Raw genomic sequence first — 26,103 nt, 5'->3', positions numbered from 1 at the left:
GCCGAAGCAGGACCCTACTGGAAGTGGTCCAGGGAGCAGAATGTAGGTCTGTTTGTAGGAATCAGGTTCGTAAGAGTTCTGGGTGGCCCACACCCAGAAGGGAGTCTTGTAGAAGAACGTGGGAGAGGCGAGCCTGACCTCAAACCCAGCACACAGAGAAAGGAGGCAGGGAGTAGGCGGCTGCTTCTCCCTTTGGCTTTGAAATTAGCTTGGAATTAGAGAACATTCTCTTTCAGCTGCATTGCCTGGAGCAGAGTGGTTCAGGTTCAAATTCAACAGGAAAAGCTATGCAAAGGGCCACAGGAACTACTTAACAGAGGGAGTCGGCAAGGCAGGCTACTGCCCAGCATTGCTATGGGGCTTTGGGACTTCACATGTAGCAAGCAAATACATACTTCACATAGAGCAAGCTTTAAAGTAGGCTTGGCCATCAGCTGGTGTTTGTCTTGTTATCCACCCCCACCTCCTTTTTCTTTTTTTTTTCTTTTTTTTTTTTTTTTTTTGGTTTTTCGAGACAGGGTTTCTCTGCAGCTTTTTTAGAGCCTGTCCTGGAACTAGCTCTTGTAGACCAGGCTGGCCTTGAACTCACAGAGATCCGCCTGCCTCTGCCTCCCGAGTGCTGGGATTAAAGGCGTGCGCCACCACCTCCTTTTTTATTTTTGTTGGGAGACAGAAGAAGGACAGGGCTGTACCATTCTTATCCATGGATGGGACATGACAGGTTAGGCTTGTGGAGAGAGCACGCAGAGAGAAGAATAGCATCTACCTAGTCTTCTTCTTTGTAGCATTGATTATGGCGTGATTATTGTAAATGGATAACTGTTGGATTAGTGTTCCTCACCTATGCAAAGATGCTTCTATGAAAGCAGATGTGCCAACATGCTGCAGAGAGCTGGAAACAGAGCAGATGTCCACTAGATCCTCGTGGAATGAGCAGCATAGCAATGCATGGTGTTAAAGTAGGGTCACGTGACTCACCGTCTTTGCATTTATCCATAGGGAGACAACTCTGGTGGTGTATATCATGACTCTGGTGGGCATGGTGGTGTACACATTCACCTTAAACCTGGAGCGGTTATGGGTAGTATTCATCACTGCTGGCACACTGGGGTAAGTTTCACGTCTGACCTGCTGAGTTGGAAAACACAGCCCCTGACCCCTGGAGTAGCCCAAGATCCAATGCATGTCCTCTGTGCTGCCTCCTCACTGGCCTCAGGAGATGTGGAAATGGTGCTGAGAGGTCTTGTTAATTCTTGAGGCATAGGCCAGGTGGGTGGTGCATGCCTTGAATGCCAGCACCCAGGAGACAGAGGCAGGGGGATCTCTGTGAGTCTGAGGCCAGCCTGGTCTACAGAGTGAGTTTCAGTTCCCTACATAGCTATGTCTATGTAGAGAGACTATCTCTTAAAACCAAAACAAAACTGAGTCTCCTCCGGCAAAACAAAACTGTCTCCTCCGGTCGCTGGGATCTCCTGCTGGAATGGAATGAAGCATGAACTATGCCCTTCAAGGCATCTGGGATGCTAGGGAATTTAGTGGCTCCAACCAGGGCTCAGTTTCACTACTAAGTGTTGTTAGAGCACAGGCATGGCACCTATGTTCTGAGCTCATGTCTCCTCATCTAAAACGAAGATGAGTGTGGCCAACTTGATGGGGTGGTTGGAAGAAATGAGAGAGGCTATGGTATGAAGACCCAAGGAAGCATGGTACAGGTGGAAGGAGTTTGAACGAGCATTTTCGGACGTGTTGGGTGGGAAAACATACAGAGCCACAGGCTTTTGTTCCGGGCTCCACCTCTCAGCTGTTTTCCTTCAGGCAGTGGGAGCTGTGAGTGCATGAGAGGTACCTGGTTCAGTCCTCAGCTGCCTCTTCTTGGAGAGGAAGTAAGGAGAACATCCTTCCAGGTCTCAGAGATCCATGGTGATGTAGCCCAGTATCCGGGGACTTCCCCTTCTAACCCAGGGCCTGTGACCGGGACCACATATTCTCCACTGAAAGTGAAACACACAAGGCACTCTTATCTCTTCCACAAATGCTAATGTGTCACTGCTGGCTAGAGGGAAGACCACGGAAGACATTAGAGACTCACCGAGCATAAGGCCTAGCCGTCTGCAGAGATCTCCCCATTTTGGTAGATCATCCCAGAAGATAGACTGCTGACCTGACAGGAAGAGAAAAGCAGGGGAGGGTCTCTCATGGGAACAGTGGGCTCCCAGTCTTGTTCTGGAGGCTCTCATCGCCTTGTTCTCTGGTCTGGACTTTAGCTTCTTCATGACTGGCTATCTGCCCCTGGGGTTTGAGTTTGCCGTGGAGCTCACATACCCAGAATCTGAAGGCATGTCGTCCGGCCTCCTCAACGTGTCAGCACAGGTAGGGTCCTGTTTTCTTCTTGTTCCCTGCTTGGCTGTGCTTGTGTTACATTGCAGTATGGCATCTTTTGCTGTTGTTGTTTCGCCAAGACAAGGTCTCTCTGTGCAGCCCTGGATGTCCTGGAATTCATCCTGCACACCTGGCTGACCTCGAACTCAGAGATCCACCTGTCTCTGCCTCCTGAGTGCTGGATTAAAGGCATGTGCCACCACCGCCTGGCTGAGTATGGCATCTTAATCCTCCTGAAGGCCTAGTCAATTAAGCCCTTGCCTCCTGCCTTCTGTATGTTCCTCCAGGTATTTGGGATCATCTTCACCATCTCCCAAGGCCAGATTATTGACAACTATGGAACAAAGCCTGGGAACATCTTCCTTTGTGTGTTCCTTGCCCTTGGATCAGCTCTCACTGGTGAGTGGGGGTCTGGGAGCAAGATAAGGCTCAGACTACATATGGGATATTGGCAATTTGGGACCCGTGTCTTGCCTGATGTAGGGGACAGATGGGAGGGCTTGACAGATCTCTTTTTGGGATATCTGTTTGCATGGGTGAGTGGCTTTTGGCATCAGAAGGCCCATGTTTGATGTTGACGCCCAACAAGCTTGTGCAAGTGGCCCAGGCTTCAGAGGCCTCAGATCCTAATTTGTACAGTGAGGATTTGCTGCTGGTGGTTAGCACAGTGTGTGTGATGGCCCCTAATTGGATGCCAGCATCATTACCGGCTTCTGCCTTTCAAGGACACAGTGACCTGGGACCTTTGTAAGATGGGTAATGATGCCAGCTTCATCTTGATCTGAAGCAGGGTCGGGAGAGCTGTGATTCTTAGGAAAATGAGGGTCCCTTCTGCTGCATGAACTTAAGCATTGGCTTTGCTTGATGACTCCACCTTTGACACCCTTCTTTTTTGACCTCAGCTTTCATCAAGGCAGATCTTCGGAGACAGAGGGCAAACAAGGACGTTCCTGAGACGGTGAGTGTGTGGGAGCTTGGTGGGGATAGGCTCTGGGTCCTAAGCCTTTGATAAGGATGTGGTGACCCAGATGGGGCCTCCTGGAGTTCTCAGAGAAACTGACTTTTGTGGTGTCTGTGAGACCAGCTCACCGCTTAACACACATGGCATCCAAAGAATTTCCTCATGGGTGTTCAGTATTGCTCCTCTTTCTTAGAATCTTCCCCCATTTTCTTTTCTGAGTTCTTCAAAAGATTTATTTTTATTTATGTGTATGACTGCTTGTCTGCTTGTATATATGTGTTCCATGTGTATGCCTAGTGCCCACAGAGCTCAGAAGAGGGCATCAGATCCCTTGGAACTGGAGTTGAAGGTAGTTCGGAGCCACCATGTGGGTGCTGGGAACCAAACCTGGATCCTCTATAAGAGCAACCCATGCTCTTAACCGCTGAGCTGCTTCTCCATCTCTTCTTTGACTTTCAACCAGCCCCAGCCTCCTTGTTACGTCCCCAAGAGCATTATTGCTGGCATAAACTGCTAAGTAGCATCTAATCTTGTGGTTCTGAACCAAGTCTTGGGTCCTTGGCTTCACTGTTATCAACTTGGAGTCAGTGACTAGCAAGGGGACACAGACACCTGGATTGACCACTCTGGGACAGTGGTGGCGACAGCCTCTTAGGCAGAGATATGGGCATAGAGCCAACAGGTTGCCAGAAGGTTCTAAAAGGACAAGTCAAGGAGCAGAAGCTGGTGGCAATGGAAGAGGAGGGTGGGACCAGGAGTATGTCCTACAACAGAAGAGTATTTTCCATCTACCCTAATCAGCTGGAAACCACTTTAAACAAAATGATAGATAGGCTTAAGTCTGAGTGGGACTGGGGTAGCTCAGTGGCAGAGTGCTACTCAGCATCTGCAGAGCATCACACGGGGGAGGCAGAGTCAAGTGAGGATGAAAGGAATTGCAAGTGTGAGGAATCAAAGTAAGGTGTCTGTTACAAACACACCACCAAACTCTTTACAGGCATCCCTTCTTTGACTTTCAATCAGGATATTTATATATCCTTTGTAAAAATAAAAATTAAAAAAAAAACAACTGAAAAAAGCATAGCAAATATACAAAAGTCTTAAAATCATGCTGTAATTCTGTCATCTAGAAATACAACATTTACCATGTCCATGCAGTGGATATGTGTATACACCTACTTTTGTCTTTTTCATGTGTATGCGTGCTTGCATGTGTGTGGGTGGTTATGTGCCTGCATGTGGAGGCCCAAGGTTGGCCTTAGGAATTTTCCTTGGTCTTCTACATTGTACATTGAGGCGGAATCTCTAGCAGAACCCGTAGCTCATGGATATAGCTAGTTTGGCTAACCTGATTATTCTGGGGATTCTCCTGTCTCCATCTGCTGAGTGCTAGAATTACAAGTGGGTCACCATGGCCACCCAACCTTTGAGTGGGTTCTAAAGATATGAACTCACATTCTCATGCTTATCTGGATGATGCTTTTTTTCATTGAACCAGCCATCTCCAAGACTTGTTTTCTTTTGTTTGTTTGTTTATAGTCATGATCTTATTATTTAATGTGGCTGGTCTAGAATTTATTATGTAGCCTAGGCTGGCTTTAAAGTCACAGTGATTCTCCTGCTTTAGCAACATGAGTGCTGGGAATACAGGTATAAGCTACCATGCCTGGCTTCCTTTCCTTCCTTCCTTCCTTCCTTCCTTCCTTCCTTCCTCCTTCTCCTCCTCAAATAGACTCTATTCTAATTACTGCAACACTCCAAGGCTACTGATCTTCTGCAATACACTTTTAATGACTCCACACTGTTCTTTTATATGAGTAAGCCTTGATTTAACAGTTTTGTTGTTGTTGTTTGGACATTAAAATTATTTTTGATTGTTATAAGCAGTATTATAATTAGTGGCTGGTTAACTCGCTTGGTTTGAGTGTGGTGTTATATTATAACGCGGGGGTCTCTGTGACCACTAGACTGCCACACCTGGCAGAGGAATGGTCTTCGGGAGGCAAGATGGCAGTTTGGTTCAACATGACTAACTAGCAGGTGCTGCTTCAGACTTGGGGAGTCTGACCTTGAGTAGTTTATTTTTGATTTATTTAATTTGGTGAAAACTTTCCTGGCAATAAATAACACAATCCTGTGTGTATAACAAAACATTCATAAATCTCCTCAGGAAACAAAGTAAGCTAAATAAAGATTAGAGGTACATGTGACACCTTCCATAAAGATGGGTTCTATAAATTGACTGAGAAAAACAAGCTGCTGATAAGAGTCTGGGGAGGATCCAGTGGGGCCAAAGGTCACAGGCTATTAACCACGCCAGTGCCTAGCCTTCTAGGTGGATCAGGTAATGCATTCCCTCCCTTTGGAGGGACAAACATGTGTGTTTAACATTTCTGGTTCCCTTAGTGCTTTTCTGTGAGCACAAGGACCTCTGTGCCTCCTACATTATAACAAATAGTATAGGGATTAATATATAATCATACAGGTTTTCCTGGAGAAATGGATCAGCTGTCAAGCAGTGCCTTGGACATTTAAGGCTATGTGAGAATCTTTAGTTCTTTTCTTTTGTCTTCTGATACCACATTCTAGAGTTGGCAGGCAGCCGATCGAAAGGGGAGGAGCCTACAATAGAGTGTTTGCTGGGAGATGGAAAGCCTCGGGTAGAAATGATGTTCTCTAGACCAGTGTGAAGAGCAAAGGCCACCATGGACATGGGCGTTCACTGTATATGTTAGGAGACGCAATGATTTAGGATATTTTGGGCAATAAGTATGACAATGTGTTTGCAGCAAAACAAGATTTTTGGTGAAAAAAAATTTTTTTTGAGACAGGGTTTCCCTGTAGTTTCTAGAGCCTGTCCTGGAACTAGCTCTTGTAGACCAGACTGGCCTCGAACTCAGAGATCTGCCTGCCTCTGCCTCCCGAGTGCTGGGATTAAAGGCGTGCGCCACTGCCACCCGGCCGGTGAAAAATTTTTAATTGGGACTGTAATCTTTGTGTTTGGTGGCATGAGATGTGTTTAAGTTAGAAGGTAAAGGCAAAGCAAGAGTTATAAATAAATAAATGGTATTTATATATTACATATTAATATGTATCAACATTAATACTCTACATAGCCAATCATATTGTATCCCCAGTCCATTTATCAGTGCTATAACCTATGGACATGCATATATTTCATTTTCTACTCTATATGTTTGTTTAATATAGATAGGGCTAAGGTGATCACTCCAGTGAAGAGTACTGTTCACACAGAGGGCCCAAGTCTAATTCCCACCATCCATGTATCAGGCAGCTTATTAGGTCCTGTAACTCCAGCCTCAGGGGATCTGATGCCTTCTTCAGACCCTGCACTCACTTGACCACACTCACACACACACACACACACACACTCTCTCTCTCTCTCTCACACACACACACACACACACACACACACACACACACACACACACACACACACTTTAAAGACAAAATTCAGAACCAATTACATTCTATGCCTTACATCTACAGATATGCCTATTTGCCTATTTCTATCTTGTTTACTTTTTCAGTTGTAAAACTTCACTCTTGTTGGAGCCAGATCCTTGGATATTTACTCAGTTTTCAATCAAGTGGAGCTGTTGGCCCAGACTCCTTGAGGATAGAATATTGAAAGCATATGGGCCTTGGTGCCTTAAGTTCCTGCAATGGGGCTCACCTGTGCTGTATCCCCATTTTGTATCCTTGTACCCTGGCCCTCACTGGCATCTGCAGTTACTTGAAATTAAGGGGAGGTCAGAGTTATGCTGGGGCTGTCAGGAAGGAAGCTACGGTGGTCAGCGCATCGCTTTTCTGGAGCCCTGATCATGACACACCCTATGGCAGTCAGTGTGGCTCAGAGACCTGGAGACAAAACACATTGTCGGAGCCCAGTGCGGACAGGGCATGCATCAGATCTGGCTGCATCTGCCCTTTCTCTACACCAGTGAGATGCACTGTTCAGATAAAGAGAGAGCTTATGGACAGAGCCAAAACTTGACTTTGACTGTGAAACTTTGGGTTTCCATTTTTCTCCCAGAACCTAGACAGTAGATATGCCTCTATATGCCTAACCTATTTTTGATGGCAGTTTTTGAGGTGGTAGCTTCAAAGGAGGCAGGCATGTGTGCATTGTGTGTGCCAAATGTGGAGAGTGACCCGGTCAGCTGTGAGTTGTCTGAATGGCGGTTACTAAAGGCTGAGGCAGAGCCGGTGCCAGAGGGGCCTGCAAGATTGAGAATGAGAAGGCTGGGCTACTACAGCTGTGGCCCTTGTCATGGACGGGACCCAGGCATTCCTAGGGACAAAAGCACTATTTGTCCGGCTGGCATTGGCCTCTAGCTTGGCCCTGCATACACTCCCCTGGATCCTGAGCAGTGCTGGCTCTGCAGTACTGTGTTCGAGGTCCTTTTGCCAATTAAAAGACAGCCAAATGCCCGAGTTGGCAATATGTACCAGGGATCCCATGGGAGAATTTCCAGGCCATGCTTAATCCCAAACCCACTTAACAAGTGTGAGCCAGGAGACTTCCTGTAAGTGAATTCCATGCCATACCCTTCCCCAAAAAGCCAAGTCCAAACTGGTTCCCTCCAAAAGCTGCTCTAGCGTTTTTCCTCTCTGAATACATATAACCACATAGCCATTGAGTTCAGCTATACAATTAAACAGGGTGTCTTAAAATTGCTCGATGGCATCCATTCAATGGACATTATAATAACCCTTTCCTCATCCTGGGGGTCACCTCCCATTTGGGGCTAGCTGAAGGGTCTGAGGGACTTGCAATCTGGAACCTGGAGCAGCTAGGTGATGGCATGGGAGGTGAGTTTGGGACTGTCAGGACAGGATGTTGGTTCTGCTCCCTCCAATGAGTGGTAACAGTGGGGGGCAGTGTTTGGGGGAGCACACTCAGGTTGGGCTGCTTGCTTGTTTCCTTGTGCCTTTTATTTGCTCTGGGGGGACAGTGGGTGGCCTCTTGCTCTTGTACTCACACTGATCCGTTATGGACAGTGATCTGCTTCAGCCAGGGTGGAGGAGATCTGCGTGTTTTAATCACAGGGCTTCCTGTTTTCTTTGCCCTCTAGAAAGTCCAAGAGGAGGAGAGCAATACCAGCAAGGCGCCCACCGTTGTGTCAGAGGCTCATCTCTGAGAGAGAGACAGAGAGAGGTGGCAGAGACTCAGGAACAGACACTCGCCTCTAGGTTCCATTCAGCTGTCACTGCCAGCACCTACATCTCCATGGAGGAGCTTCTAGAAGAAGCAGCTGGAAGATTTGTGACTTGCAAGGCAGTGCCTATGCCTACTGGGCCCTACCTGAGAACCTGGCTGGTTTACTCAGGGGAAACCTCACCTCTCTCCAGATGCAGACTGGATTCTGGTCCCCTCTCCCTGTTAGGTCTCGGGCTAGCATTGGGAGAGGCTGGTGGAGGGTGCTGGAGTCCATCCTTGCTTGGTCCCTTGCCTTTTCTTATCCCTTAATCGTGGAGAACGTTTCCAGAATTATCCTAAGAAAGCTTATTCAGGAGATTAACTTTTTCTAATGTCTTAAGACTTAACCACACGAAGCCTGGTTCTTACTGAGAACAGGCAAGCTGCTCTGCCTGAGGGTCATGATGAGGAAGCACCATGGTACAGCCTCCATCAGAGCCCAGCATTCCACAGAGGCAGCCCCATCAGGACTCTTGACCTCAGCCCTCCCGGCCAAACACTGCAGTCTCTTCCCACCTTCTTTCCCGACAGTCAAAGAGACAAAACAGCAATAAACCAGACAAAATCTGTCTTGTAGCCCTGAGGAAGAAATGACTGGAGAGGGCTTCCTGCCTAGGTGCAACAGTGCTGGGGGTTACCTTGAGTGTGTGGGGGGCTCTGGGCTAGGATGGGAAGGTGCTTTCCTACAAAAGAGGTGCTTGCCCAGGGACTCCAGTGTCCCAGGCTACTCAGAGTGTCTTTATTGGATATTGCACTGGGAAATGCTGCCATCAGCACAGTGGCTCGTGGCTCTAACCTGTATTAAAAGTTAGTCTCATTGACTCTACTCTGACACCCAAGGCTGTCTCTAAGGAAAGAGGCAGAAGGCAGCTCTTAAAACAGACATGATGTCTGTTTCAGGTAAACATAATCCTGTGGAAGTTTGGGACAGTATTTGCACAACCAAACCCTCTCCCTGCCTCTGCTAGCAAAATCTGCCAGATATTTTAAATTGAGGAGGACTCCGTGTAAATCCCAGTTGATCTCCTTCCTCCCCCAGTCTGCTGGTAACATCATGGCTTTTGTAGTGTCTCCTCCAAGAGAAACTGGCAACTAATTTCTCCTGCGCCTTGAGCAATTCTGGTCAAGACCATTGCATCATATGGCCTTGGCCTTAGCATTCCCGAATAGCCAGATTACCTGCAATATCGGGGTGCCAGGCCAGAGGCGATTCACTTGTGTGCACATACATGCATGTGTGTGTGTGTGTGTATGTGTGTGTGTGTAGAACTGAGCAGTGGACGGGAGGAAAGCAGTGTGGTGGAGGGCTAGGGATAAAAGAGAGAGGTAGGTGCCTTACTTTCTGTCAAGAGAAAGGAGTACTTTTTTCAACTGTTCCAATGGACATGTTTACTCAATCCACTTATTTAAAAAAAAACAACAGAATTTGTATTTCTTGTTTATAATACCAGATATTTTTAAAGCAATAAAGATCTTCAAAGTGGTTTGCCATGTCATTTGGCAAGGTAGTGGCAGCTCTGGGCAGTCTGCACAAGGTTATCACACTCTATTGAGATTGTCTGGGGGTTGGTTGGGGGTGAGGGGCAGGGCTTGGAGCCAGAACATCTGTGTCCTTTGTTGACAAGGGTGTAACATCCTGTTGGACTTTTTAAAGACAGACTTTAAAGGTTCCTGACAGCCTACGTAGAAGATGTAACTCAGTGGCCAACCTGTGACCCCGACTTTCCCTCTACTGTGTCTACTGTGTACACACTGGAATGTGCTCCTCCCCAGGAGAAAGGCCCACTGTTGTCCTTGGCTCTGCCTCAAAGGGCAGCTGAAGTGTTTGTTTGATCGCCCCAGACCCACACCAGCTTGCTCTGGCTGGTGTCCCCAGCGTAGCTCCAGCACTGGCAGCTTGGTGACTTTCTCAGGGACTGTCCTCCCTGTTCTTCTCCACTGTTTACTTTATATCGGCTACCAGGTTCTCAGCTGTCACTTTTTCTGCCTGTTTCTTGCCTTGAGAAGTACCCCGCCTGTGACATTCGGGCACTAGTTCTTATCAAGCCTTATCTGGAGATGTAGGGGGAGGGACTGAGCTTGACTCTTAAATTGTCTTCTTAAAACAGTGAGCAGGTGAAGATTGGCTTTCCAGTGTCATGGGGATCCGAGGTCAGGAACCGCATTCTCTTTTGGCAATATAAAGGGAGCCAGCCTGAATTGGAAGCCAGAGCTGTGCAAAGCTGAGAGAAGTGCAGTAAAAGGGAGCCGGAGACCCAACCAAACACCACCGCACCCCAGGGCATCATCTTTACCCTTCAGTCATTTAAGGCAAGCTTTCCTTCTATAGTACTTTCCTATGTATTTTTTAATATTTATTTACTTATTATGTATATGTATACAATATTCTGTCTGAAGACCAGAAGAGGGCACAAGATCTCATTATAGAAGGTTGTGAGCCACCATGTGGTTGCTGGGAATTGAACTCAGGACCTTTGGAAGAGCAGGCAATGCTCTTAACCGCTGAGCCATCTCTCCAGCCATCCTTTCCTATGTATTTAACTAAGACCACTAGCCATCCTCCTTACCCTTATCCAAGCTACTTCCTTCCTCTGACCTTGCACCTTTCATGGTCAAAGCATTCACCCTTCACCTTTTGGCAACTTCACTGACCTCATTCCTTGAATGGTTGCTGCTCCTTTTACCTTAAATGTTCAACATCTACCTTCTGGGCATTTGAGTCTCAGCTGAAGCCCTCCAGTTCAGGAAGATCTTTCTGATCTGTTTAGGATCTACCTATTGTCTTCCTTGTAGTGAGTCTTTATCTGTCCCGCCAGCCAGTTCCCAAATAACTACATGGAGACTTACTATAAAAGCTCGGTCTCAGCTTAGACTTGTCCCGTTAGCTCTTATAACTTAAATTGACCCTATCTTCTCATCTACGTCCTTTTAAGGCTCAGCTACCTTTACTTTGTAATGCCTATGCTACTTGCTCTGCATTCCTTCTTCCCAGCGTCCTCTCTGCCCCCAAAGTCCTGTCTAGCTATTGGCCGTTTAGCTTTTTATTAAACCAACCCAAGGGACACATCTTCACAGTGCACAAAGAGATAATTCTGCAACTGTTCCTCCCTCCGCCTCTTGATTCAAACACCTGCTTCCTTACAGAATTCTGTCTGAAGTTCTTGGCTGTTTCGTGGAACTTGTTATCCTGTGTGAGGCCAGTGCCCTCGTCTATGTTGTTCATGTCTCCATCCTGAGGATCTAACATGGAAAAATACTCAGAGGTGTTTGTTGAAATAATGACTAGCTTACTGAATATACAGTGTTGGTGGCCACTCTGGAGCAGTGCTCAGAAATGTTGTTCACATGGAGGCATTGACCTTGCTTCCTTACACCTTCATGGCTGTTCCTCCAAGGCTGCTTCATTCTACCTTTGGTATCTGTGCTCAGGAATCTACTTCTTTGGGAAGAGCATGGGAAAGGGCCATCACTGTTGTGCTGTCCATGTGGAATCCTGAAGGTAAAGAGGGGAGAAGGAAGATCTGGCATCAAGAAGACAAGTAAGCCAGCGACCACGAGGAGCTAGAGGCAGCCAGGCTTTCCAGGGCCTCGAGCCGCCCTGCTCTCTGCAGTGGACAGAAAGATGCAGAAAGCTCCGCTGCTCTGGTGTTGGGGCTCATGGAGTGTAAGAGGCCCTTAGGAAAGGTCAAAGTACAAAGACTGATCAGAATAGAAGGTTTTTCTATTTATTACAAAAGGCATTACACAAATACAACTGACTGAAAGGTCTAAAAACAGTCCAGACTCTTCCAACCTTTATCCAGCTGTAGATAAAAGAGAAGCCTGGTCCTGCTCACACGGAGGGCAGCCCTTCTCGGAAGAACTGCCTGTCCCTTAGATGGGTCAGAGTCTTGGGGTCCAGCAGCAGAAAGGAGGCCTGGATGTGTGGATGATCCCTGGAAGCAGCCCTTGGCTGCAGCTGCTCTGGGCAGGCAGCAGCTTGAGTTCACAGTTCTCATGTTCCCAGCGCACAAGTCAAAGCAAGGAATGACGATAAACGGAAAAAGTGAAAGACTGGAAAAGGGAGCCTGGGAGTGGGGTGGGGTCCAGTTAGGGAGGGCACATGGACGTGTGGGGGGCTTCTGAGGATTTCTTGACTTTGATTAATGTAACAGAATATTTCTTAGATGACTCTAAATTATATATACATGTTACATATGTATGAATATCTTAAATATTTAAAAACATTAAAAACCCAAAACCCCAAAAGCTAAAGATGCTGAACCTAGATGAAGGAGCTAAGGAAAAGAAATGATGTAAGGACAGAGGACGAAGAACAAAGATAGCCAAGGTGGAAGACGATGATGTTTTGGAGGTGGCAAGGCTGGCCTCAGCTTCAGTTTCTCTTCTTCTGTATGGATCCTGGTTCTGCCTCTAGATACCGGAGCCCAACCAGCATACCCAGGATGGAGAGACCTTCAACGCAGAGAGAAGATTAGCGGTGGCTCTAAAAACTGCACCCCACAAGTCCAACACACCTGTGCTCCGCACCAGCCCCACCGCCGCAGGGGTCACTACCGCAGGGGGTCTAGGGTGGCTTGGTGCTTACTTGCCACCATCAGGGGTGCCAGCACACCAACTGTGGGAGCTGCTGTTCCAAATACGAACAACTCCGAGAGGAAGTGTCCCAAGGCGAGGAAGAAGGTCCAGAGTGTGATGTGGTAGAGTCTGTAAGGGACAGATGGGAACCAGAGTGACTATGTGTTTGGTGCAGCACTGCAGAGGGTGTCAGCTGACTGGACACAGTGACACATTCCTTAGAAACCTGGCTATTTAATCACTTCAAGTTCTACTCTCCTGGGGCAAAACTCGAGACCTTTGAGGCACGGGCCAAGCAGTCACAGTGGGCCTCTATGGCTTAGCAAGGTAGAGAGACGTCACCATGAGAGAATCTGGATGGCAGACTTGGGCCGTGCAGCAGTTCTGGATCAAACATACTCACGTGCTCAGTGCCAGCTGACAGACGCTAGCCAAAGCCTACCCTAGCAGGTGTCTGGCCGTGAGCCAGCCAGTGCTGTGTGAGAGAACCGTAAATGAGTGTTTTAAGTGGCAAGAGGCCCTCAGATGCTCTTGCAGTACAGGTTTGCTAGTTTATGTCTTGGCCTAAAATCTGGTCTGGGGAGGTCACACAGCAACTCCAGAGGAGGAGAACTTGCTCCTCAGTTTTGACGATGAGATGGTGGCTGACCACCTGACTTTCAGGTATCTGTGTTTTTTGTAAACTATGAAAAAAAATTAGGACATACTCCAAGTAAACAGTAAACTGTAACGAAGCATAGTGTGACCAAGACTCAGCCCTACCGGTTTTCACATTCGGACACTTTTGGTTCTTTTCACTTCTGGGGATCAAACTCAGGGACTAATGAATGCCAGGCAAGCATTCTGACTCTGAGCTAGATCCCCAGCTGGATACTTTTATATTACAGAGAAATAAACATTACAAAAGTGGAAACATCTGTGCACCCTTAGCCTACCCTGACTGCCTTCTCCTCCCTCCCCTTTTCAAAAGTACCCAGTGTCTTAAATTGGTTTTTATCATGCTGGTGCATGTTGCGTGAGTGCGTGTGTTGCGTGTATGCATGTTTCTGGTTAGGGAGGGAATAAGCTCAGGCTGCATGTCAGAGGTCAATGGATCAAAGTCCTAAGCTAGAAGTGACTGGAAACATTAACTCAGCATTTGCAACTGCTCTGGGCTGGAGGCGGGAAAACTCTGAGGGGTGAGGGTGAGAATGAATTTCTGTTCACTCTCCGTGCACAGCTAACAGAAGCTGCAACCCTTATTCCATCCTCCCTTCTTCTCATTCACCCAGAGAGGTAGAACAGATATCTATTATCATTTTATAGATGAGACCAGGGTACAGAGAAAGCAGACAACAAACCCAGCTACCGGCAACACTGAGAGCAGAATGTGTTTTCCTTGCTTTCATTCTTGACCCCAGGCAGTTTCCACTAAACCATACTGCTTCTAAAAATATGTGTCCAATCTAGGACATGTAATCCAGTTTCAAGTTTAAAAAAAATTAAAAATAAAGATGGAAAGATCAAAGGGCTAATAGTTTTGCTTCAAATCCCACTTGAGTCAGTCTTCCTCTGCTTAAGTTAATTGAGTTTTTAATATTTATATTACAAAATCAGTAATGAAAATCACTACCTTCTCTCCCTAGGGGCTGCTGAGAGACTGAGGCAAGGTCATGTAGGTGAAAGCTCCTGGAAAAACCAGAGGAGCCATAAATATTGTTGCTTTCTCTCTTCCCCAGATGCCGAGGGGGAGGGACAAGATAAAAAGATTTCAGTGTAAGGTTGGCCCTTTGACAGCTTCACCCAGTGAATTGAGCAATGGCTGCTTCAGCCGAGATAGTGATTACTGCCGGGAAGCTTGAGCCCCCTCCAGTGGCCAAGACTGGGTATGGCATCATCTAGACAAGAGGCTCGGATGGCCTGCACCTGTTTATTTTCATCTTCCTCTTTGGAGAGGCAGCATACATGTTTCCCTTACTGACTGACCTCCTCATGGGTCTCTTTCAGCTTACTTGTGAGTTTCTCTCTTTTCATGACTTTTTGGTCGTTCCTGATTAATGAGGATTGTGTGAAACATATGTATAGGACTAGGGATATAGCTCAGGGCTAGAGCATATATTGACTGTGCTCAAGGGCCTTCATTTGATCCAGCAGCACTGGGAAATAAAACCAAAACAGAACTCCAAGGCTAAACTGAGCACAGCACTAGAGTTCTTAGATAGAAGGTGGGTTCCAGTCAAGAGGTCCGATACAGGCCAATAGTCAATGGCAACGTCATTTGCTATGCTGTCAGGCCTAACAGTATTTCAGGCCCGGAAGGAATGGTGCAGCTCTATGCTAATACCGTAAAGTGATTTAACAGGTCCCAACAGCAGGGCAGTGCACATGTGTGGAGCCTGACTGGCAACAAAAGGAAGCCAAAGGCCTTCTTTTCCCTGACATACGTTTTGTTGTGGATGTCAATGGCACAGAGGCATCGAATCACCGATGAGAGCAGCGTCCAGATCCCAAAGGTCCGGGCTTGGAGGCCATTCACTGTGTAGTAAAGAACAAGAACGGTGAGAAGGGGAGGGCCGAAGTGAGCTTTGCCCTAAGCTAGTCTACTTCCCTGGTGAGACACAGAAGGTAGCTGAGCCTGACCTCCCTGTGGGGGACCCTGAGGAGCGGAATGGAAGGGAATGCTGCAGAGATGGTCTGAACACACAGAAGCCTAGCAGGACCAGACGCCAGCACCAACATAGATGTGTTCAAGGCATGGGCTTTCAGAGGTCTTAGACCTTCTCTGTTGCGACGATGCACAAACCAGGATGGCTTCTTGTGCACACAGAAGTGTAAAAAAAAAAAAATACTATCTCACTGAGGGTTCCTGGGGTCTCTGTTCTTGGTAGCTTCACTGTGATGTTGCTGAATTAAATAGCTTGCCTTGAAGATTCAAGTCACATTTCCCTGTAACAGTGGCTCTTGAATAGTAGCGCTTTCTGTGTCACCTGAAGGAGTTTTATAAAATCCCCAAGCTCTGGACACCTGATGAGTTACATCAGATTCTCTAGAGATGAGTCCTGGCATGAGTACTTTCCACAAACACCCTGCTTGTGTAACTTAACTGTAGAACCAGTGAACTGAAGCACCCTGTGGATTTCAGATGTTCAAACTGCAAAACATGGCTAGTTCTTTTGCTGATCTCTTTCTTATAGAATTTTTTTTCTTATTTAAAAAAAAAAAAATCTGGGAGTAGTTCAGTTGTTAAGCACTTGCCCAGCATGCAAGATAAGACGTCCTAGGTTTGACTCCCAGCACTGGGGGTGGGGTGGGGATCAATGAACAAAGTCGACAACCGAGTTTATTAACTTTCACTTGGGCTTAATTCATTTGCCATTGGAAATGCAGATAACTCCGCTAAATTCACACCAAGGACCTTTTAGAGCGTAATGAGAAAATACTTGAAATGTCAGCCATTTGGCCACACATTCTCTAGAAACCAAGTAGATGGCTTTTCAAATGAAGAATCCTTTAGTGTGATATTCGCAAAACTGACAAGGATCAAGTGAAAGTTTACATGTCTAGGGCACTAGAGCACTGTTCTGCCAACACACGTGTGCACGCTCTCCTCTCTCTCTGGGCAAGAAGATGCCCTCTCCACTTCCAGATAATTTCTAATATTTTGTGATGTGCAACTATACAAGTTCCATGACCACCTGGGACAGCAACTGAGCAGCAAGAAAAAGTCCTTCCTGCTCACATTTCCAGATTCTTGACTCCCATTATATCTGAACTTTGTTCAAAGTAAGCCTCAGCCTACTTAATTTCATTCCTACCTACGTGTTGCAGAGGAATGAGTAGGTCAGAGCCTGGATCTGGGTTAGCTATAAATGTGACAGAGCTGCCAGCTCCAAGTACCCCCGTGCCAATGGCGCGAAGTGCCAGCTGCAGAGAACAGATAAGCAGTGGAGAGCTTCGTGAGTTGGGAAAGGTCACTGTGAGCTGGAAGTTTTACTTTCAGAGAGAAATCTGGAGGGATTTGGAGTATTCACTTGGACTAGAGCTCAGTTTGGGAAAATCTTGGCTGGGTACCTGTCTACCTATTACATAGATGATGAGCCATGTGTGCCATGACCTGATTTCTGATGAGGGCACTGAGAAACAGTAAAACGTCTCTTTGTGGATTTCTAATAGCACCCCAGAGTCAATATGTCATTCTATTTCCTTGCTTGTCTTTATGCACGTGCTTCTGAACACATCTATTGTCCAGGGTAAGGTCAACTGAATGGAGAGGTGTCCAGAAATAACTGGGAAAAAAAAAAGGGTCAAGTGCTTCCTACAATTCTATTTCTCTAGTGGCTACCAAGACTGGATTAGGCAACAGAACCAGCGGGATATTTCTAGAACTAGAGTCCCAGGCAGGTTTGAATGATTAGATTTGGAGATGAAAAGAAGTGTCTGTTCTCTGTGAGTTCGAGACCAGCCTGGTCTACAAGAGCTAGTTCCAGGACAGGCTCCAAAGCTACAGAGAAACCCTGTCTCGAAAAACCAAAAAAAAAAAAAAAACCAACAACGAAAAAAAAAAAAAAAAAAAAAAAAAAAAAGAAAAGAAGTGTCTGTGTTTTGACTGACTAGGTAGCCTGGTTTGTTCAGATCTATAGCCCAAATGAGGAATTAACAGCTAGGCCAGTGCTACACAGAATACACTTCTTTACATTCTTTTCTTTTTATTATTCTAATTAATTTTTTTGGGGGGGGGAAGCAGGGAGTTGAGACCGGGTTTCTCTGTGTAACAGCCCTGGCTGTCCTGGAACTCACTTTGTAGACCAGGTTGGCCTTGAACTTGCAGAGTTCTGCTTCTGCTGTCCCAATGCTGGGATTAAAGGTGTGTGCCACCATGCCCGACAATTTATTTTTTGATATAGGGTCTCACCAAATTGACCAGTCTGGCTTTGAACTCTCAATCTTCTTGCCCTATCCTCTTGGGCGCTAGGATTACAGGCATGTTCTTTTGACTTCTTACCAAGGTTTGGCTTGCCGGTGTAGAGCTTCTCATAGAGAAAGGTGTGGTCTCGGAAGCTCTGGAGCGTGTTCCCCATGGCTATGATGGACACCATAACCAGCCAGCTTCGTAACACGTTCAGGAAGCGGCTCATGATTCCCCTCACAGAGAGGGTGCTTTGCCCTGGAAACAAAGAGGACATAATGAAGGTACTTCCTCATCCATCACAGCTCTCTCATCTCTGGGGTTAGTCTGGGTCCCACTAGCAAGAGCTGGTCTGAGGGACGCTGGCAGTACACGTCACAGCCTCCTCCTCGCGTCCTCTGGAGCAACCCCATTTTCTTGCCACATCGCTTTCACTTGACGTGATGCCTAGGAATATCTGCCCTACGCGGAGGTATGCTGAACTTTGTTCAGAGTGACCGAGGCTAAAAAAGAACACAATGGGTGGAAATTCTAGCAGGAAAGAAATGGCAAGAAGGGGAGCAGAAGAAATGGGGTGGACTAATATTTCTATAAAGCGACAGAATTGGTTTCTGGGTGAAGCTTGTGTTGCTGCCGGTGCTCAGTCACTGTGATGAGGGTGATGAATGGTGACCCTGCAGCACAATGCGCAGCATTTGCCTCTGTTGAGTCACCCCCCTGAAGCACAGTACTGCTGTAAGCCAGAATTCCATCCCCTTGCCTGCAATTAGAACCGATCTTCATCTCTTCATGTCATTCCTTTGCGATTCAAGTGATTCAAAGGTGGTTCTAAATCTACTCAGATATCTGGATACTGATGACATGCTTCCAAACTTATAGAAGCTGTACTGTCCATTTGAGTGGAAGCTATGGTGTGGTTGACCAACTGGTATTCTTAGTTTTCCTCTGCTTGGTTCCCAGATACATCATGTTACATAAACTAAAACAATCTAAAAAGATTAAAAAACAAACAAAAAACAAAACAAAACTTCCTTGGCTTGGTGTTGGGCTGTAAGAAAAACTACACTAGTTATCAGTTAGGGGGAACTGGTGCCCTCTACTTGCCCCATGTACCTAACATTATATCTCACTCACTACCTATATCACCATAGGCAGGCACTACTAGTATTTCCATTTTACAGATGGAGCTCAGAACTAGTAGCTAAGTGATTTGCCTAGGTAACAAAGTTAATATACGGCAGAGTGCCATGGTCTGTTGAAATGACTGTGTAAATACTACCTCCCCATGAATATTTTGACGAAGTTCCAATCTTAAAAAAAAATATTTATTTACTTGTTTTGAGACAGGGTTTTACTATGTAGCCCTGGCTGGTCTGGAACTCATTACCTAGACCAGGCTGGCCTTGAACTCACAGAGATTCATCTGCCTCTTCCTCCTGAGTGCTGGAACTAAAGACGTCTGCCACTATGTACAGCCAAGTTCCCATTTTTTTTTTTTTGAGGAAGCTAAACACACCAGAAACACTGTTGTCTTCAGATGGTAGAAGAGTGAGTTTCTATACCTTTTGTTTAGATCAAGCCTTGTTGAGTAGTGATTTCCATCAGTTTTATCTAAATGATTCCACAGAGATAATTTATCATGATCATCATAATTTTGGCCCTTCATTGATCTGTTGTCAGGCTAACTTCTTTGTCCTGAAAGCTGTAAAAACTATCAGTCTGCCTTTATCACTGTGGTAATACGTTACTGTAAGATTCCACACTACCCAGCACTGATAGTAAAGTGAAGTGACCAAAATCCAACTAAAAAGGGCGTCAGGAGAAGAAGGGAGAATCCAGGGGAAACACAAACACAGACCGTCCCAGTCTATCGAGTCTCTGGCCCTCACAGACATTCACAGCTTAGGCCAAGATCCACTTTTCTTTATTTTGTCAACACCAGACTTAATTTGACTTAGTTAAAAAAGCTGCACCTTCACACATACTCCCTTTCAATAGAATGCAGACCGTATGCCTTCCATTCTACAGATCTTAGAAATCTCAGCAGAGAGCTGATGAAGACACAACCAGCGTATTTCCGTATTGCTCTACCAATTCCTCAAAACCATTTCCCTGGAGTTTTGAGCTGATGGGAGGGGCGGGATTTACAGTATTAATTTCCAAATTTTGTTCAGACCCAGTTTAGCGTTGATGCAATGCTAATTAGCAATTAGGAAAGAGGGATTCCTATCCTAGCTCCACCACTCAGCTCTGGGGTCTCAGGCAAGTCACTGAGACTCCACAACCCCAGTTTTCTCATCCGTAAATTGGGGATACAAACATTTATCTTAAGGGTTACTTGAGAATTACACGAGAAAACGAGAAAGCTCCCTGCACAGAACGAGGCTCAAAGTGACTGCTCGTTCATTCACCTGTCCCCAGAATTTAGCAAACGCTCTCCATTTTCCTAGCACCCCCTTGGACATCGTTTCTAGATTCCTTCCCCTCCCAAAAGGTAGCTTCCCAGGCAACCCCCACATTCCTAAACTCTTCAGATAGTCTCATTCGTATGCAACACGGACACCTACATCCCATTCCAAATTCTCCTACCTGACGACCCAGTACTACTGCAGCACGAGAACCAGCAGCATCCACAAACCAGCTCCCCCAGGACAGCGCCAGTCCCAAGTCCACCCGGGCCACTGTCCCCGCCCCCACCCTCAGTCGAGCTCTAGGATTGGGTCGTTCCTGTCAGTCCTCGCTCCCATTGGCTGGGCTGGTTCAGTTCGAGCAGGCGATAGGGAGTGAACCCCTTTGCTGCCAATCAGCGGTTGCGGACGCCTAAGCCTCTCCCCGCTGCGCCGCTCACGCGGTAAATCCTTCTGTCGAGCGCGGCGGAACTCTGGGTTTGGAATCAGTCTTTTAGGGGTGGGGAAAACGCAGAAAGTAAAGAAGCCAAGAAATCCTTCTGGCGACAGCCTGGCTCTACGCCGGCGCCCGGGCGCGCCGTGATGACGCCATCCGTTTGCGCCCGCAGTCGAGCGTTGTTCGCGCCGCTGGCAGGCGCCTGCGCAGTGGCTCCGAGCGGGCGGTTGCTTGTTGGTTGTTGTAGTAACGGGGGAAGCAGCCTTCGGCGGCTGCGTTGATTCCGACTGGGGAAGGAGGAGAGAGGTGAAGCTGAGCGCGGTCCCCGCCTGCCAGCCCCGAGCTATGAGAAGATGAGACAGGTAAACGCCTGCTGGGCGCGCTCCGGGGAGGTACGCCCCAAGGCTGGGTGGGCGCCGCTGCGGTTCCCTCCGAGCCCCGGAGCAGCTGTTGGCTTCCGGGCGTGCTGGGCAGAAGCGCTGCGGCACAGTCGCCGCGTCCTTGCCAGCGTAGCACCTGCGGAGCCGCCTAGGGTTGGGGTGAGCTGGGATGGAGCTGGCGGCAGATCCCCGGAGGGACAAGGACTTCCTTAGGCATAGTGTCTCTAATAGTCAGAGCACCCTGTCTTGTCTTGCTCGTCAAGGAGCCAAGGGAAGGTGGGCATCCTTCCTGCTTGGAGGTTTTAGTTTAACTTAAAAGACAAACGTCTTTTAAGCGTTTTGGGAAAGATCGAGAAATCCCTTTAGGAACCATCCGAAAAGAATCATTGAGGTTGCCAGATGCTGCCGATTTCTGCTGAAGATGTGTAGCTGTTGCCGCCTGCTGCAGTTGCTTCGTTTGCTTGGTCTTGTCGTGTATGCATAGACAAGCAAATGTTTGGAAAATTGCCCCAAACCGATTATCTCTGATTAACGAGCGTTTTTTCTATGTGTCTCTATTTCTTCTAAAACAACGAACACGAACTTTTCCTCCATAGTAAGTTTGAAGTTAGAAATGCAGAGTTGAACATGTCCTATTTTTAATATCTACTTTAGGTTTGAATTAAAATGTGTAAATTTTTAGTAACAGAAAAATTATTAAGAGTGTTTGGCTCCCTACTCCCCAGCTATTATGTCATTCCTGGTGAGAGGAAACATTTTCTTTACACTTTTATTAAAAGTTAAGTTGAGTTGGTTTTCCTAGAAACATAACATCATGTTTGTTTGCTTATGGCAGAGTCTGTATAAATAGTCACAAGTGTTGTGGACCTTGAATTTTTGTTTTGATCCTCATCAGATTCGTCTAGCAAAGACTTGTCTAAATTTAGGCAGTCAGCTATCCATGTCAGAGTGCCCTAAAGCCGTCCTTTTTGGTGCATGCTACATTTGCTATATATGAAAAGTGAGGAACTCAAATTTAGTAATAGCTTTTTAGATATAGCAGAGACACTGTGTTTGAAAAAAAAAATCTTAAGCTGGATGTGGTGGTACATGCCTTTAATCCCAGCACTAAGGGGTGGTTGGGGCAGGGGCAGAGGCAGGTAGAGCTCAGAGTTTGAGGCCAGCCAGATTGAGTTTCAGGAGAGCTAGGGCTACTCAGAGAAACCTTGTCTCAAAAAAAAAAAAAAAACCAAAAACAAACAAACAAACAAAAAACAAAAAGAAAAGAAAAAATAATTTTGGTTTTTGTGGCATATGAGGTACACTCTGGCAAAAGGTGAGCTTCTAGAGGTTGGATAATATTTAGGAATATATTCCTTTTCATTCATTTTTAAACATTGTGCCCAAAACCTCGAAGTGCCCATCTGCATTGTATTTGAAATCCTCTGACTTTCTCGCAGGAGTCTGTGCCATCCAAATTGTTTGATCCAGTGAAACTGCAAGGAAGAAAGGTCTCTGAGGCCTCTGTCTGTTGACTGCATGACAAACCCTAAAGGAAATGCCAGTTGTGATGGCCCGGGACCTGGAGGAAACAGCATCATCCTCAGAGGATGAGGACCTGGTAAACCAAGAGTAAGTCATAGCAAGCCCTTGGGGTGGAAAGTCGCTTCTCTTGCTCATAGCTAACATCCCTGCTCTGGTGTTTTTCCCCTGTGACTGATGCCAGCATCCTGTTATTTACTTCCCTTTCCACTGTCAGAAATGTAAAGGCTGGGCTGTATGTTTCCAGGCTTGTGAGAGAATATCAGCTTTAGATGTTGTAGAGTTCAGGTAGGAGCTCAGGTGAGCTTATGGTTTATTTATTTATTTATTTTTTGTTTGTTTTGTTTGTTTGTTTGTTTTTGTTTTTTTCCTTTTTCCACTTTGTTTTTGAGGTAGGGTCTCCATTCCTGTTGTGCTTCCTCTACATCTGGCTTTGAAACAATATATTTACATATTTTCAAAGGCTTGCATGTGCCTGCTTGAGTTTATATGCACCATGGGCCTGCAGGTTCCTGAGGAGACCAGAGAGCATGGGATCCCCTGGAGCTGGGGTTGCAGCTGGGAAATAAACCTGGGTCCTTTGCAGGAGCAGGAAGCTCTCTTAACTGTAGAGCCATCTATCTAGTCCCTGCATCTGGCTTTTTTTCTTTTTCTTTTTTTTTTTTTGTGGGTTTCTGGATTGAACTCAGGTCTCCAGGTTTATAAATAAGTACGTTTACCTGTTTAACCATCTCCCTGGCCCCATTGTGTGAACTTAAATTTTTTTTTTTTTACATTTATTTATTTTAGTGTTCATGTGTGTTGGGGGTGGGGCACACATGCTGCCGTGCAGCGGAGGCCAGAGCACAGCTTGTGGAGTCTGTTCTGTCCTCCCACCATGTGGGTTCTGGGACTCGAACTCGGGTCACATGTGGTGACCAGCACCTTTATCCATGGAGCCATCTTGCCAGCCTCGTGTCAGGTTCACTCTTGACTGTAGCGTTTAATAATTGAAAATTTAAGATTTTGAAAGTTTTAGAGATGGATGAAAAGTTATTTTCCTAGCTCTGACCTTGACTATGCTAGTTTTCTCAAAACCCCTTACAGCTAAAGAGCAGTGATAATATAAAGAGCCGCAGCAGCTCCTGCGCGGAGGCTGGGGTTCTGCAGCCTGTGGCGCTGGCTTCTCTGCGCGGACGCTGGGGTTCTGCAGCCTGTGGCGCTGGCTCTCTGCGAGGATGCTGGGGTTCTGCAGCCTGTGGCGCTGGCTCTCTGGAGTTTTTTGAGGTTTAGAGTCAACTTCCTCTTTTTTTGTTTTTTTTCCAGACAGAGTTTCTCTGACAGTCCTGGCTGTCCTGGAACTTGCTTTGTAGACCAAGGTGGCCTTGAACTCACAGAGATCCGTCTGCTTCTGTCTCCCAAGTGCTGAAATTAAAGGCATGTGCCACCACCACCTCCCCGCAAGAGGCAGTTTTCTTGGTTGCTGGATCCTCATAATGAAAATGATTAACATTGCCAAGTGCAGCTCCGAGGATGGTAGCTCATGTGATGTAGAGCTTGAAAGATTTTACTTTGAAGATGTTATTTCTACTTTGTTAAACTCATTAAACGACCTTCAAGAGCCCTTACAGAGAAGAGATGGGTTGAGGTCTGAGCTTAGTTAGCCCTCCTGGATTTTAAAGGGTTTTACTTCTCGTGTTTTTGCTTGATACAAAAGAGAAAAGCTGATTTATTGTTAAGATAACTTATTTAATTATTAAGCTGATTTAATGTTAAGATAGCTTACTTAAATATATTTTAAACTTTCATGTATATACTGTATTTACATCATTTCTCCCTCCTACTTTCCCTCTCCAAATTTATGTGTTCTTTATTATCCTTTTATAAATGTATATACATGCAAATGTATGCATATATATTTGTAAACAAATAAACACCTAATCGCAATCTGGAGGTCAGGGTGTCCTGGAATTCACTAGGTAACCCAACCTGGCCTCAAATGCATAGCAATCCTCCTGCCTCAGCTTGCTGAGTGCTTGGGATTATAGGTATGAATGAGTCACCGCTCCTAGTTTAAGATGTGTTTTCTGTTCCTTTAGAACTTGTACTCCATAACCCGAGTAACTGCCAGGCTAATTGGAAGGAATGTGATTAGGTTCAAATACTGTGTATGAAATTACTTGGTAAAGTTGTGAAGCACCATATAAGTGTAAGGCATTGGTTACTGCATTCACTGTAGACTTTATAAGATAGAAGTCAATAGAGTTTGAAAAATAATTGAAGCATTAATTAAGTTTTGAGGAAAGACTTATCGTCATTAGGTTCATAGCAAATTCTAATGATCTGACAGTGTATTTGGGTCACTCTCTTTCAGATAATTAACTGGGAAATCCTCTGCCTTCATGTGCCTTTTTGCTCTCACTGTGCTGTCTTTTACTCATTTTACAAAATTTTAAACGCCAACCAAAATTGTTCTTCCACTCTGTTTTATTAATCTCTCAGTAGAGGCTTAGGTGGTGAGCATGGAAAATCCAATACAACTGTGACTGTTGGCTTATATTCATAATTGAGAAATGTTAAATATCTAGTAGATTTTATGGAAAATACAGGCTGTTCTCTTCCCAATGTTCATCTAAATCCATGGAATTTTTGCAGACTCCTTTTATTTTTTGTGGTGACTCTGGTTTCATCAGCTAATGTTCTTGTCTATCAGATACTTGCTTTATACCCTGAGAAGTTGACTTAGGGTTTCTGATACTGTGATAAAACACCATGAGCAAAAGCAGTATGGGGAGGAAGGGTTTATTTCGGCTTATATGTCCAGATCACAGGTCTACAGTGAAGGGAAGTCAGGGCAGGAACTGGAGGGAAGGCTTGGAGGAACACTGCTCACTGTCGTCACTCATACTTGCTCGCCTGCTTTCTTATGTGGCCCAGGACCACTTGCCCTGGGGCGGTAGTGCCTGCAGTGGGCTGCCTCAGTCACTAATTAAGATGGCCCGCAGGCTTGCCTACAGCACATTCTACCGGAGTCATTGTCTCAGTTGTGGTTTCTTCCTCCCAGATGTGTCTAGGTTTGTGTCAAGCTAAGAAAAACCAACTAGCACAAAAACTAAAAGTCGTTTTCTTTACATCTAGAGCAGTAGGCTTATATTTTAGAAGTTATAAAAGTTAGAAGGGCTCCCACCATCTAAAACCGTAGAGTTGTTGTATGCTTATAGACATCTGTGAAGTCTGATCAGATCCTCAGGTTCCATTAAAGCATTGTAGTCCTGGACTCAGGCTTAGGATCACCACATAGCCTGTCAGTGTTGGCTTCACATTCCAGAGTTGAGATTCCCTTTTTCCAGGT

The 26,103-nt window shown here is 46.0% G+C and overlaps 3 protein-coding genes across 4 annotated transcripts in view; 2 read left to right on the top strand and 1 right to left on the bottom strand.

Annotated features, from left to right (window-relative positions):
- Flvcr2 (FLVCR heme transporter 2) overlaps positions 1-9,813 on the top strand; it is a 59,185-nt gene extending 49,372 nt beyond the window's left edge. For both annotated transcript variants that reach the window (XM_038335729.1, XM_038335730.1), the window contains exons 6-10: positions 1,000-1,110; positions 2,265-2,370; positions 2,667-2,778; positions 3,282-3,337; positions 8,440-9,813. In XM_038335729.1, coding sequence (XP_038191657.1) covers positions 1,000-1,110; positions 2,265-2,370; positions 2,667-2,778; positions 3,282-3,337; positions 8,440-8,505 — 451 coding nt within the window. In that variant the 3' untranslated portion in view covers positions 8,506-9,813. The remainder of the gene's footprint in view (positions 1-999; positions 1,111-2,264; positions 2,371-2,666; positions 2,779-3,281; positions 3,338-8,439) is intronic.
- A 2,454-nt stretch (positions 9,814-12,267) lies between these two features.
- Positions 12,268-20,755, bottom strand: Erg28 (ergosterol biosynthesis 28 homolog). The gene is made up of 5 exons (XM_038335731.1): positions 20,617-20,755; positions 18,124-18,285; positions 15,566-15,656; positions 13,153-13,271; positions 12,268-13,019 (listed from the first exon to the last, which is right to left on the bottom strand). The coding sequence occupies exons 2-5, from the start codon at positions 18,254-18,256 to the stop codon at positions 12,940-12,942; spliced, it is 423 nt and encodes a 140-aa protein (XP_038191659.1). The 5' UTR covers positions 18,257-18,285; positions 20,617-20,755; the 3' UTR covers positions 12,268-12,939.
- Positions 20,756-20,811: 56 nt separating this feature from the next.
- Ttll5 (tubulin tyrosine ligase like 5) overlaps positions 20,812-26,103 on the top strand; it is a 213,509-nt gene continuing 208,217 nt past the window's right edge. Inside the window, 2 exon segments of the mRNA XM_038335728.1 lie at positions 20,812-21,233; positions 22,691-22,862. Coding sequence (XP_038191656.1) covers positions 22,789-22,862 — 74 coding nt within the window. The 5' untranslated portion in view covers positions 20,812-21,233; positions 22,691-22,788.

The sequence above is a fragment of the Arvicola amphibius genome, chromosome 7 (genome assembly GCF_903992535.2).
Source record: "Arvicola amphibius chromosome 7, mArvAmp1.2, whole genome shotgun sequence".
Lineage (NCBI taxonomy): Eukaryota > Metazoa > Chordata > Mammalia > Rodentia > Cricetidae > Arvicola > Arvicola amphibius.
Note: the sequence above shows the minus strand (reverse complement) of the source record. Positions and strands in the feature narration are given on the sequence as shown.

Coding starts and splice junctions, on each gene's coding strand:
- Erg28 (XM_038335731.1), bottom strand. CDS start 18,256: ATGAGCCGCTTCCTGAACGTGTTACGAAGCTGGCTGGTTATGGTGTCC. Junction 15,657..18,123: donor CACCGGCAAGCCAAACCTTG/GTAAGAAGTCAA, acceptor TTTACTACACAG/TGAATGGCCTCCAAGCCCGG. Junction 13,272..15,565: donor ATTGACATCCACAACAAAAC/GTATGTCAGGGA, acceptor TGTCCCTTACAG/ACTCTACCACATCACACTCT.